The following is a 12399-nucleotide window of genomic DNA, read 5'->3' as shown; positions in this document are numbered from 1 at the left end:
ATTTACATCCCTACTTGCACTTATTCCTTTCTCGTCGGTCCTTAGTCCTTACCAAACTCCCTGGTAATGGTTTTGATTAGTCAGCCCCATATCTTTTTATGTGGATTCTCTACCTGTTTGGGAAAGTGAATCTACATTTCGACTCCAAGGTGCAGCCACTTCAGTCATAGCTCGACGTTTCTCCAACAGAATAAGGGAAAAAAAGATAACATCGTTTGGGGAAAATGGGCAATCAGAAATTCTGGTGTTAGATCCACGTCTATAAAAAACTTGGTCTAAAATTTTCAAAAAGAAAAAAGAGCCTTTTATGATTACATCGGTAATCCGGTGATGGGATATTCAAATATCAATAGCTTCTTAATGATAAGTAACAATATTTACTGCAAAATTGCCTGCTGTTAATTTAAACATTGAGAGGAGCTCAACAATTAGAATCAATCAAGAAAGGCGCTACATTATATTCTCAAAACATACTCGGGGTTTTCAAACAATCGAACGCAAAATTGGTTAAGTAATATTGCAACAAGAAGTAACTTACTGGATTCACTTCCATGCTTTCCTCCCCCTGAACTGTTTTCCAGAGTGCCGTTCTTGCTTCTTTTTCTGTTGTCGGGACCGTGCTACCTTGGCTCTTGTTGCAGCGAGAGGCATTGCCTTTTTGTGGTTCTTCTGTCTATTACTCGAACCACCGGTCTGTTCCAAGTACAAAACAAAATAAGTGATTTCCAAGTCCACAACAAAAATAAGTGATCAGATTCAGGATCAAAAGGAAGGAATATCTGCATCTATTGCATTCCATTAAAGCTTGGAATCCAGACTTGAGATACAATTCACTATGTGTTCATCTAATGGCTAACCCAGCCAGTCTAGCTCAAAGATAACCTGATTTCACTACAATAACTCAAATCTAAATGAATTGCCAACAGCCATTAAGAAACAACTCTCATTTTGAAGAAACCTGATTCAACTAATAATCCATTCACCTTCCGTGGACTCGGACACAAAAGTCAAATAAATGGAGTACTATCATGTTCCAGAATTACTAAAATGTTAAGGCGCTGCTTGTTTTGGAATTTGAGAACCAATTGCGAGTCTGATTATTGGACTCGACTCAAAATTGAGTCCAATTGGACTCACAATCGGTTCCCAAAATCCAAAATAAACAGGGCCCAAAAATGTGTTTCGAAGTATAAACTAAAAAAAGCGTTTTCAAGAAAGAAGGTACAAGAGAGAACTTTTTATAGATGTTTTAGACTAACGAGCTCGAGGCAAATGTCCTTGTTCTCAGGAATCGCCTAAACAAATTGGATTCCTTGGATTTTTATTTTTTTTCTTTTTTTGAAAAGTGACAAAAGATTTATTGATATCATATGAAGGTTATATTAGAAGGGACCAAGAGTCCCCCATTAGAAGGGACCAGGAGTCCCCCATTTGCTCCTTCGCATGAAGCCTAGGAAGGAGCCCCAGGGCCCTGGCAGATAACTTTCCAAATCTATCCATTTACAAAACAACTCTTCCTCACCTATGACATTACAGTCGCCTTAACAAAGACCTTACACAAAGGCCGAGACCCATGTTTTCTTCGAAAACCGGGTACTCCTGATAGCTTTCAGAGCCATTTTTCATGGAAGGTATCAATTGGATTCCTTGGATTGGCCACAACATACAATGCAGTTTCTGTTTCTGTGCATGTACCGATGCACCTGAGCTCACGCTTGCAATCCAGCTACATTCTTTCTTCTGTGTCACACACTAAGAGTGGGTTTTTTAATTACACATTCCCAGTAGTTTAAGTAATTTTATGTTTGTTTCACAGCCAAATTTCTTCTATAAATGTTATATTTGGTTCCACGATGGAAGACAAAGAAACTAAAAATGCATTGCAAACTTTTCAGCAAAGAAGTTGGAAAAATGAATCAAAAAATTGCAAATAAAAATGCCCACATGGCTTTACAAGAAACCTAAATACAAAAATTCTAAAACTATATCTGAAATAAAAAATATGGGAAGGAAATGCACCTTTTTCTGCTTCACAGCAGCTCGGGCAATGTACTTCCCTCTATCCTCCCTCCCTGCTCTCACTAATGCTAGCCTCTCATCCTTGCTTAGCTTTCTCCTTATGTGCATCTACAAATCAATTGTATGCGAACATTAGAAACATAGTGATAGTATGCGAAAAAGAACATTATGAAGAAGAAAATGACAAGTGAGCTCAATACAGTCTCCCAGCAAAAAAGATGCAGAGAAATACAATGGAACCTTGTCGGAAACACATGGCGAGGAAACATGTTTGGGAATGAGAAAATTTGTTTCCCTTGCGTTTCCCATGTGTTCCTATTCCACATTACATCCCTTACACTTCGAAGTTCGAATATTTCCCTCCCAAATTGAATAATTACGTTTAACAGTAATAACAGAAGATTGGAAGGACCACCAGGGCCAACAAAGAATATAAAAGACTGACCTCAAGTTTAGCAGGATCCACAGGCTTCACGCTTAGCTGATCAGAAGTGGGAATTTTGAAGCCTGCTAATTTTGATTCTGAACCCTTCTTTATTAAACCATGCTGAGCCAAAGCTAGCTTTGCTTCTTTCTTCGCCTGAACCCAAAGAGAGAATTATCCATAGTTAAGAGGAAAGCAAAACATGATGTGCTCACAGTTTTCAGACCAAAATAAGTACATTCAAGAATCATTTTCTACATTTGCAGGCATAGTATTTATGGTGCGGTGTCTCTCAAAATGTTCTAGGATACAAAGACACGCTTGTTTAAGGATTGTTAGGATCGTCCCAGACATTCACCTAACGTTGCTTTGTAGAAAAATAGTGATGTGTTTGTCATTTTAGAACAAACAAGGGCATTCTTGTCATGAATAATGAGGTGTCGCCCACATGGCACAATAAGGAGGGAAGTTAGGAACCTCCCTGAAATGGGCACATCTTCCTAGGAGTCCACTTAAAAAATAGGCATTAGAAATCTAGTATTTTCTGATTTCATTTAGAATAATGTGCAAGGTCAGAGCATTCCAGTGAGGTTCAAGCAGAACCCCAGGAATTGGCTAATTTAAATACTAGCATTCACTTCCAGATTCAGTTTCCCAGTCAACCTACCTTCAGCTCTTTAATCCGTTGGAAATCTTCGTTTGAAAGAATACCATCATTTAAGTTTGAAGAGACTTGTTCCATCTTTACACCTGCTAATCTCTTTAGAGCTCGAAGACTTGTATCTGAGGCATTCAGTTGCGCGTCATAGTCAAGGAACTTTCTCTTCCGAGCTTTAACTTCTCCATCATTGCTACCACCACCACCACCATCACCACCACCAACATCATCATCACTACCATCATCATCACTATGAACATCATCATCACTATCAACATCATCACTATCAACATCATCATCACCACCACCACCATCATCATCATTACCATCATCTAATTCTTTTCCATCTTCTATTTCTCTTTCAGCAGCCTCTTCCTCATCTTCTATTTCATCATTCTCGTCTTCCATTTTTCCTTCATCAACATTCTCCTCATCATCAGTACTGTCAAAGGCAGATTCATTATCAGACTGTAGCAATTCAGCACCAGGCACATTGCTAATAACATTCACTTCTCCGAATGCTTTTGGCCTTGCTTTTGGATCGGTTGGGCGCCCACGGTCTTTTTTAACCAGTAGCGAAGGGCATACCTGCAAGAAAGTAAATGGTTTGCATTCATAAACTGACCTTCCCAAAACCAGACAGGGAAAAAGTAAATACTAGAATAGTGAAGCATGTTATCTGACCTCCCTGAATAAAGTAATCAATGAACGCGCTGCTGATGAAACTGCTTTCTCATGTGACTTTTTATATAGGACGAGATCTTGCAGCAAATCTTCATTCATCAGCTGGTAGCCGGGAAAAAAAGAAGAAAAAGGAAAAGATGATTAAAAGGCAAGAACTATTGGCTTTTGCATACGCAAGTGCGTCCCCACGTACATTGCTTTGTTCAACAGGCAGGTTAAAGAAGCACCATGGATTGGCACGACAATAAGGCAGAGAACATACCATCAAATAAACATTCACTTCAATGAAAGCATGTGTAACATCAGAAACACAGTTTACAGAGGGTATTTTTGGCACGTCCTATTAAGAAGACATGATTACATAATTGAGAGATTCATATATATCATTCATCTACTACTAATGAATATGCTGTGAAAGAATTATTGTGGATCTAGAGCTTGAAGTATCGACAAACATGAAGATGAATTTTCACAACTTGTTTCAGGCACAAATACTGGAGTTTATATAATGTGACGTCCCATTACAGATTGGAGGGTTAGGATCATCCTATAGAGATTCTTTTCCGGGCATGGCCTATCTAAGTTGGGGCTCAACATATGGATGGTTAGGATCATCGAACCATATGAGCTCCAATGAATATTTTAAAAATCCTTGCAACTATGTGGGGACATTATATAAAAACTCACATATTTGGGGACAGTCCAAGAAGAGAACAGCTAAGCACAATACAGAATGCTGAGAGATTGGTAGGAAAAAAAAGGTGAGCAAGCATAGGAAAATATAAAAGAAATTAACAAAGAGTACAAGGCTTGAAAATGGAATATCATTTCAAATTAAGCATACAACATGACAAATGATCAAGGCTTGGAATAAATGTCAAATAATAGTGAATTAAACCTAAAAACACAGGTCACTATCAAACTAAAATGAATCTCAAGTTTAGGATGTGCATACGTTCTTATATATACAATTAGCCACTACCAAATACGCCACAAAACAAATTTACTCCGGAGAAGAATTCTGAAAATATTACTTTGGATGTACATGCAGGCTGCGACTCATGGCTGAATTCCCAGATCAACATGTGCAACTATTACAAAAAGTCTAATTGAGGTATAGGACAACACATAGCACTCCCAGATTCATTTTAAAGTTTTCGATGGGAATTGATCGTGCTTGTCATGTATTTCCCAGAAATATGGTATAGGCCAATGAGAAAAAACAGTTCATGAGTCTGTCACTTAAGTTACGGTTTTGTTAAATTGAATTAGACTATGATGCACATCTCTCTCTCTCTCTCTCTCTCTCTCTCTCTCTCTCTCTCTCTCTCTCTCTATATATATATATATATATATATATATATATATATAGGGGAAAGTGATTGTGAGCGGCCCCTCATATAAGCTTATATGAGGTGACCGCTAAAAAAATGGTGGGCCCACATTTTTTGGGTGATCCGAACCGGTCATTTGATAGGCCCTGACATAGATAGGGGGTGCCCAAAAAATCAGCTCCATGGGATCATCTCAACCCTTCAAACTGTGGAGGTGAAAGAGGGGAAAATGGGGGGGTATAAATTTGCCCACTTACCCGTCCATTTCTCCTCTTTCACCTCCACAATACGAAGGGTTGGGATGATCCAATGGAGCTGATTTTTTGGGCACCCCTTATCTATGTCAGGGCCTATCAAATGACCGGTTCGGATCACCCCAAAAATGTGGGCCCACCTTCCACCATGTTTTTAGCGGTCACCTCATATAAGCTTATATGAGGGGCCGCTCACAATATGTGTGTGTGTGTGTGTGTGTGTGTGTGTGTGTGTGTGTATATATATATATATATATATAGAGAGAGAGAGAGAGAGAGAGAGAGAGAGAGAGAAGTGTAGCTACACACTCGTGTAGCTAACTTAGCTAGCTACACCGCCGGCTTAAAATACAATGGGCCCCACATTGTGTGCGATCACCAAGGTGTGCTTTCGATGTATTCATTACAACCTGTCAGCTTAGATCTTTTGCTTCATTACATATGTAGACATCCGCTCGTGCGTGTTGTAGTTGTCGTGTAAGCTCTTCCTATTCAGTTTGCTGAACAATTCGCCTTTTCCATTGGATAACAAATGCTGCCCTTTTGATTCTTAGATAGTATTCGCTAGGGGTGCAACTCGGGTCGAGCAGGTCGGGTTTTCCAAAACCGAACCCTACCCGAGAATTATCTCAGGTCAAATCGGGTCGGGTCTAATTTTTTACAGGAAAACCCGAGACTCGTGTTTGCACATCGATGGACATGAATAAGATCTCACCCAGTCAAACATCTCATCAAACAACCAATCAAATCTCCAAGGCGGTTTTTGAGACCCCTTTAGCCACTGTATTACATTTAAAGAATCCCCTTTCTACCTCCATGTTGGTCAGTTGATCTCTAACCAACAATTTCAAACCCTGATATACTGCCCTCACCTCCGCGTCCGTCGCATCCGCTTCTCCGATGGGACCCGCAAAGGCCCATACAACCTCCCCCGACTCATTTCTCAGCACTCCACCAATCCCAGCAGCGTCGGGATTCCCTAGACCCATCAAACTTAGCTTCAGAAAACCTGGCACGAGAAGCACCCAATCTTGTACAATTTTATTCTTTTTCTCGACACTACCACAAACTTCGCTCCACCGTTCCCAAAGATCATAGGCAGAAAAAAATTTAAACAGAGGAAGAACTTTCACCCAAGAAATCGACAATGCAATCACTTTGGTGAAAAGGAAAGAGGCACTTTTTTTTTTTTTTTTTTGAAAATTGACAAATTTCATTAATATTTAGAAAGCATTCGGGACCAGGAGTCCCAGCCTGCAATACAAGATATTAACATGTTTTGGCGTGGGCATACCCAAGACCAATTCAAAGATAACCAAAAAGATGAAGTACAAAAATTCCTTTCAACTATTCCATAGCATTCTCCTATACAAATCCCCTGATGTTCTTTCACAAAAAGTCAGCTACATCTTGCTAAAGCTGTCCTTTTAACTATTCCATAGCATACTCCTATACAAATCCCCTGATGTTCTTTCACAAAAAGTCAGCTACATCTTGCTAAAGCTGCAAAATTAGATCACCTAACAAGAGCCACTAAGACCATAGGTAGATTACTTCATCGGACAAAACAAACCTGCATTCTAAGTTATAAAACTTCTAATTCAGATGTAGACCTCCAAGGAGATATACAACAACTAAATAAATCCAGACAAGAAGCCCAGGCGAAAGAACGAATCTCTCAAGCCAAGGCTAATGGAATTTCTGGATTAAACGAATATTTCATATTGCTATTTTAAAAGATAGATGTCTTAAGATCTAGTCTAACCCCTTAATCATGAGAATCCAATCAAAAGACCAAAATGACCGAGAGCAACCTATCACCACCAGGTCTCGACCAAGGACGGGGCCAAACCTAAAAGAACCATGCAATAAACCAAGAATTCTGATTTCTTCTATTCTCTTTTTCCTCTTTCATTTTTTCCTTTCCTTACTTCTCTTTTCATTTTGTATTATATCCTTCTCCTCTCTTCCTTATCTTCTCCCTTTTTCCTTTTTTTTTTTTGGGGGGGGGGAGGGGGGGTAGGCCTTTCATCTAGTGCTACTGCGCTCGGCCTCCTTCTTTTCACCATCTTTCTCCAAACATGCCTCCCTTCGCTCTTCCAAGTTTCTAATTGCCATAGATCAAAACAGGTCCTTAGTTGCTTCAAGATCATCATCAAAGTCAATGCCAAAGACATCGCCTACTGCCAAAAGTTCATCCATTTCCGCACTCTCCTCTGACTCTATTGGTTCTACCAGCTTCGAACCTTCCTCATGATCTTCCTCCTCCGGCTCGAACCTCCAAACTAACCTCTCAGTCAAGGGAATCCCTTGACTCCTGGGTCTCAGCAACCAAGTTCACCTTCAACATTTCTAACCTCTCAATCTTCACAGCCTTAGCTTCCTCCCAACGCTGTCGACGGGCACTATGTTCTTTCTCTAGAGCTTCCTGAAAAAAAAAAAAGAGAGTTTATATATTCTAAAAAAAAGCTTCATTAGGGTCAGTTGTCCTTGCGACTTTAAATAGGCAGTCCTTGTTGGCCAAAGCGTCCCTCTTGAATTTTTTCCACTTCCTTCTCTCGATATCCATGGCAATTTTCTTAGGTGTAGGGCACTCCTCCTTTGCCAGATCTTCATCATATTGTAGGGTCTTTAAGGAACTGAAGGTCGCCTACCTCAAAAGAGGCGGCCTCTCTTTTCCCATATGAAGGACTGGCATTAGACATGATAGGGGGCTTCAAGGAGAAAGGTTTGTCAAAATCCTTCAAGAAAGAACTGAACTTGGATACTAAACACCTCGAACTAGTTCTTTCTTTCCTTCGGAAGCCTAAGAGGACACGTTTAAAGAAAGAGAGGCCACCTATCATAGCCAATAAATGTTTATCGAAACGCGCTCCTCCCCCCTGCCGACCTACTTTTTTACTTTGATTTGGTATGCCTTTTCTATTGACACGAAATCCTTTGAAGTGACTGGATTTATCAGGCGTGACTCTTGAGCTTCTCTTATTCTTTGTCTCTGAAAAAACAATTTTTAATTACTACCACCTTTGCTACTGACGAAGGTTGTAAAGAGAGACAATCAAAGATATCCTTTCTTAAACCTTTTCCAAGATTAGTACAAGACTTAGCTTTAAATGTCATCTGACACGCCCCTTCCCCAAAACTTACAGATTTCCCTTTCAATGATGGAATCAAACTTTTTGGTGAAACTGTCAATTTTTCCTTTCCGGCCGTAAAAGATAATTCAAAATCTGCTTCAGTACTATCCAACGGCTCTATAATCTTAGATATGACTGAAGTACCCCAGAGGCCGATGTGGGGCCCACCACCGGTCGGACACCGTCCGACGAGGGAACAACGCCAGCTTCAGGATCAGGGGCAAGAGATGAAGAATCCTCCCCTACCAAAGGGCTCTTGAAGGACATTAATGACTCATCCACCATTTTAATTCCAATTGGATAGTTAGTAGAATCTACCATAAGATTTATAAATGGTGATAGGCAATGCCACAAAGACGTTAGAACTTTAGCAGAGGTAAATTCTAGACAATGATCATGACTTCCATACAACTGGGTCTCAAAAACATGTCCAAAGTGCTGACCCAAAACCTCCACCGTGGAGAGAGACCAAGCATGAAGAGGAATATTAGAGAATCTTAGCCTCACCATTCTAGCTCCCGAGCTAACAACAGGAGACCACGGGTGAAGGGATTCAAGATAACCCTCCAAGGCTTCACCACCCCGCCGCAGAATAGATGTAGCCTGATCCTTGGACTCAAAGCAAAAAAGCATCATGGAAGGGGAGATACAAAAAGGCTTGCTGAGCTGCGGGAGGGCCCATTGTCTGCTCGCCCAAAACCAAATTTCTTCCAGCAAAGGGTCTATTCCTCAGCTTGCCTATCAAGCAGCTTTCCAGGGTTTTCCTCCTATCATTAACCACATCTATTGGGACGGTGAGCATAGGGATTTTTTCATCCACTCTTAGAGTATGGTTCTCCTTAATGGACGTCTTTGGGACCCAAATTTTAGCTCTCTCACCCTTATCGCTGATCTTTGGTTCTAAACATTTCCTGCAAATGCTTCGTGATCCAAAGTTATAGTAGTTGCATTTCAAGCATTTCCAGTCGCTTTCACTTTGTTTTGGGTCAGGCCACCTGCCTCTGTCAATACCATTTCTGAAACCTCCTAGCCTTTTGGATTTAGATTTCACTTTTGGATTTTCCTTTTAAAACTCTATCATTTCTTTACTTCCAAATCCCCCACACAATAGCTAGAGAGCATACATTCCATAGTACCCTCCCTTTTCTCTTCCATGGGGCTGCAGACCAACCCGATAGGAGCTCAATTAGTTTTGTAGGGAAAACCCAGCGAATTTCAAATCTATTCAACACCTTACTCCAAATATCCCTAACATTTCCAAAAAAATGATCCACGGATTCTCCCGCTTCTAGACAAAGAGAGCAATGATCAATTATAAGAATCTTTCTTTTGCGCAAGAAATCTATCACCTGAATCCTTTCCTGAACCGCCACCCAACCGAATGTGCACGCTCTAGGTGGAGCCTAGATAGTCCACACTCTAGCTAACCTTGGAGGACACTGGACTAGCCACTACAACATGACGGAATACACTCCCACACCAAGAATTTAGGTTAGCAAGCTCACTTTATCACCATTTGCATTAGAAATTACTCACAAAGACAGGTTGACCATATTGTTTAGCATATCTCAAGAGGGATATATGGCATAAATTAACATGGTGTAGTAAGAAAAGGCAAACACAATATCCAAGGCTTCAAAATTGGATAGGGAAGTATACCAAAGGCATCCGCAGACAGATCTCTCTTACGACATTCAGTCCAACAGCTATTGCCTAGCAGAAACAATCATACACAAAAAATCAACACATTACCCAACCTCTACCAATGCATAATAGAAAATATCAGATATTACATTATACCTCTGTACGAGAACGATCATGTACAAATTGATTTACTATTTGTCTGAACAATGGTTCAACTGCATCAGGAGGCACCTAATCACAACAAGATTGGTTACACAAACAAGAACAAATCAATTGAAGGCAACATGACAGAATAAAGAAGCATAATGTAAAAAAAAAAACTAAGGGCCTGTTTGTTTGAGATTGTGACGACTGATTGTGACACCAAAACCAATTATTGAACTCAAAATTACATTTAAATTTGCGTCCCATAATAGGTTTGGGGCTCACAATCGGTTGCCACAATCTCAAACAAACAGGGCCTAAGAATGCATCATATAAGAAAAAGCTGTTACGAAATAAAAAAGAAATGGACCAACCATATCATGGCAGGCCTGGACTGCAGCTGCAAGCAAATTTGTGATATCACGTTGATGAGGCTGCAAAAACCCCAATAGGGAGTTGTAACTTGAAGTTCGTAGAATATTCATCTCTAATTTCATGCATAAATTACTAATTAGCCCAGTATACCTGAACATATTTTTGCAGAAATGGGTAAAAGTTTAGTAGGATCAAGCGGTGAAGCCCTACAGTCCGTGCAATTACTTTCAGCATCATCATCTTAACCTGAAATGTGCAAAAGAAAGTTTATCAAATATGTGATGAAGGGTTATGACCGTCCATGAAACATAAATTAACTGTCAACTTAATTAGGGTCTGAATTACAAGTAAAGGAATATAAGGTTTTCTTTTTCTCCAGAACTGATCGGCAATGAAAACTTTAACTCGTCATTAACTACACTGTCGATTAGTTATACCCACATCTCAGGGTGTCTGACCCATAAGCTGCAAGTACTTGCAGTTACCATCTCGCATGATAGCCACTCAGGTGAAGAAATCAATAAATCCGAGTAAGATATTCCTGATATAGCTATTGGCCATTTCTTTCATAGCTAAGGCAATCAGTTGGCTATTCATTCCTCATTTCTTGTACTTGTTTTTATTTTGCAGGTTAATTCTGACAACAAAAATACCTGAAAATCTGGATCTGAGGAATATGGAAAAGAAATTATGATACGGAGTTTCCTAGCAGAAAAACCATATAGGAAATTGAGGGACAAGGGACTGCATCCACAAGGAAATAAACTGAAAAAATCTAGAACAATACATGGAGTTGATTAAGACAAAATTGGAGAAAATCTGTGTGATGAGTAGTAAAATGGCAGATACAAAAGCAATCAAACCACACTGAGCTTAGGTTCAATCCCAGCTTACCGTTCAGGCCTCAACCTGGCCTAACATATGAGCTTAGGTTGTATAGAACGCCAAAAGCAATCAAACTAAACTGAAATAGCATGCTTAAAGAGTCCACCCAAATTAGTTGTGAAACCCATTCCCAACTATTTATTTCTTTCAAAAGGTATTTTCCACTTCATGTAGCTGATATTTTACATTTTGAACCGATTATGACAGGATCATGAAAACCAGACCTAGTGTACCTCCTGAACAAATGAAATTCAAGGTAACTCTAAAATTATTATATCGTTGTAGTTAGAGAAGTGCTCAGGGCAAAGAGAACATGTGGAGTGCGATAAGTGTACATTTATGATGATGATTGGACGAAAATAAAGAAGGATGGTTAATTAAAGTAGCAAACCACTATGCTCATGGAAAAGAGAACATGTAGAGTGCGATAAGTGTACATTTATGATGATGATTAGACGAAAATAAAGAAAGATGGTTAATTAAAGTAGCAAACCACTATGCTTACAGTCAAAACAAAACAAAGCCCGTGCCAACCCACGTATAGCTGGCAAGATGAATGGGGCAACAAGTGAAATTTGGGATAAAGAGACACGGTTGACCAGTTGAAGGGAACCCAAATAATTGTGATCGTGAAAGATACAGAAACTCCCAATCTGGTAGCGACAGCGATGATCAAATGGTAACTACAACAGATTAGACAACTTTAGTTGCCTTGACACTGGTTGTGGGCGGTGGTTAATAGTCGTATAGTACTATAGGTCTAAGTCTTCATTTCGTATGTCATGTATTTACATTTTGTGTGTATGATTTTTTAATGGGAAACATGTTTGCAACCACGATC

The 12399-nt window shown here is 39.7% G+C and overlaps 1 protein-coding gene across 1 annotated transcript in view; it reads right to left on the bottom strand.

The window, feature by feature from the left end:
- Window positions 1–323: 323 nt before the first annotated feature.
- Window positions 324–12399, bottom strand: part of LOC143861198 (ARM repeat superfamily protein) — a 35785-nt gene continuing 23709 nt past the window's right edge. Inside the window, exons 7-15 of the mRNA XM_077372130.1 lie at window positions 10824–10919; window positions 10673–10732; window positions 10311–10385; window positions 10170–10223; window positions 3786–3887; window positions 3111–3689; window positions 2465–2599; window positions 2020–2127; window positions 324–693 (exon numbers count right to left, since the gene is read on the bottom strand). Of these exons, the coding sequence (XP_077228245.1) occupies window positions 544–693; window positions 2020–2127; window positions 2465–2599; window positions 3111–3689; window positions 3786–3887; window positions 10170–10223; window positions 10311–10385; window positions 10673–10732; window positions 10824–10919 (1359 nt within the window). The 3' untranslated portion in view covers window positions 324–543. The remainder of the gene's footprint in view (window positions 694–2019; window positions 2128–2464; window positions 2600–3110; window positions 3690–3785; window positions 3888–10169; window positions 10224–10310; window positions 10386–10672; window positions 10733–10823; window positions 10920–12399) is intronic.

This window comes from Tasmannia lanceolata, unplaced genomic scaffold (assembly GCF_043159265.1).
Source record: "Tasmannia lanceolata isolate RefF3 unplaced genomic scaffold, GAP_Taslan_0.1 ptg000037l, whole genome shotgun sequence".
NCBI classification, from domain to species: domain Eukaryota; kingdom Viridiplantae; phylum Streptophyta; class Magnoliopsida; order Canellales; family Winteraceae; genus Tasmannia; species Tasmannia lanceolata.
Note: the sequence above shows the minus strand (reverse complement) of the source record. Positions and strands in the feature narration are given on the sequence as shown.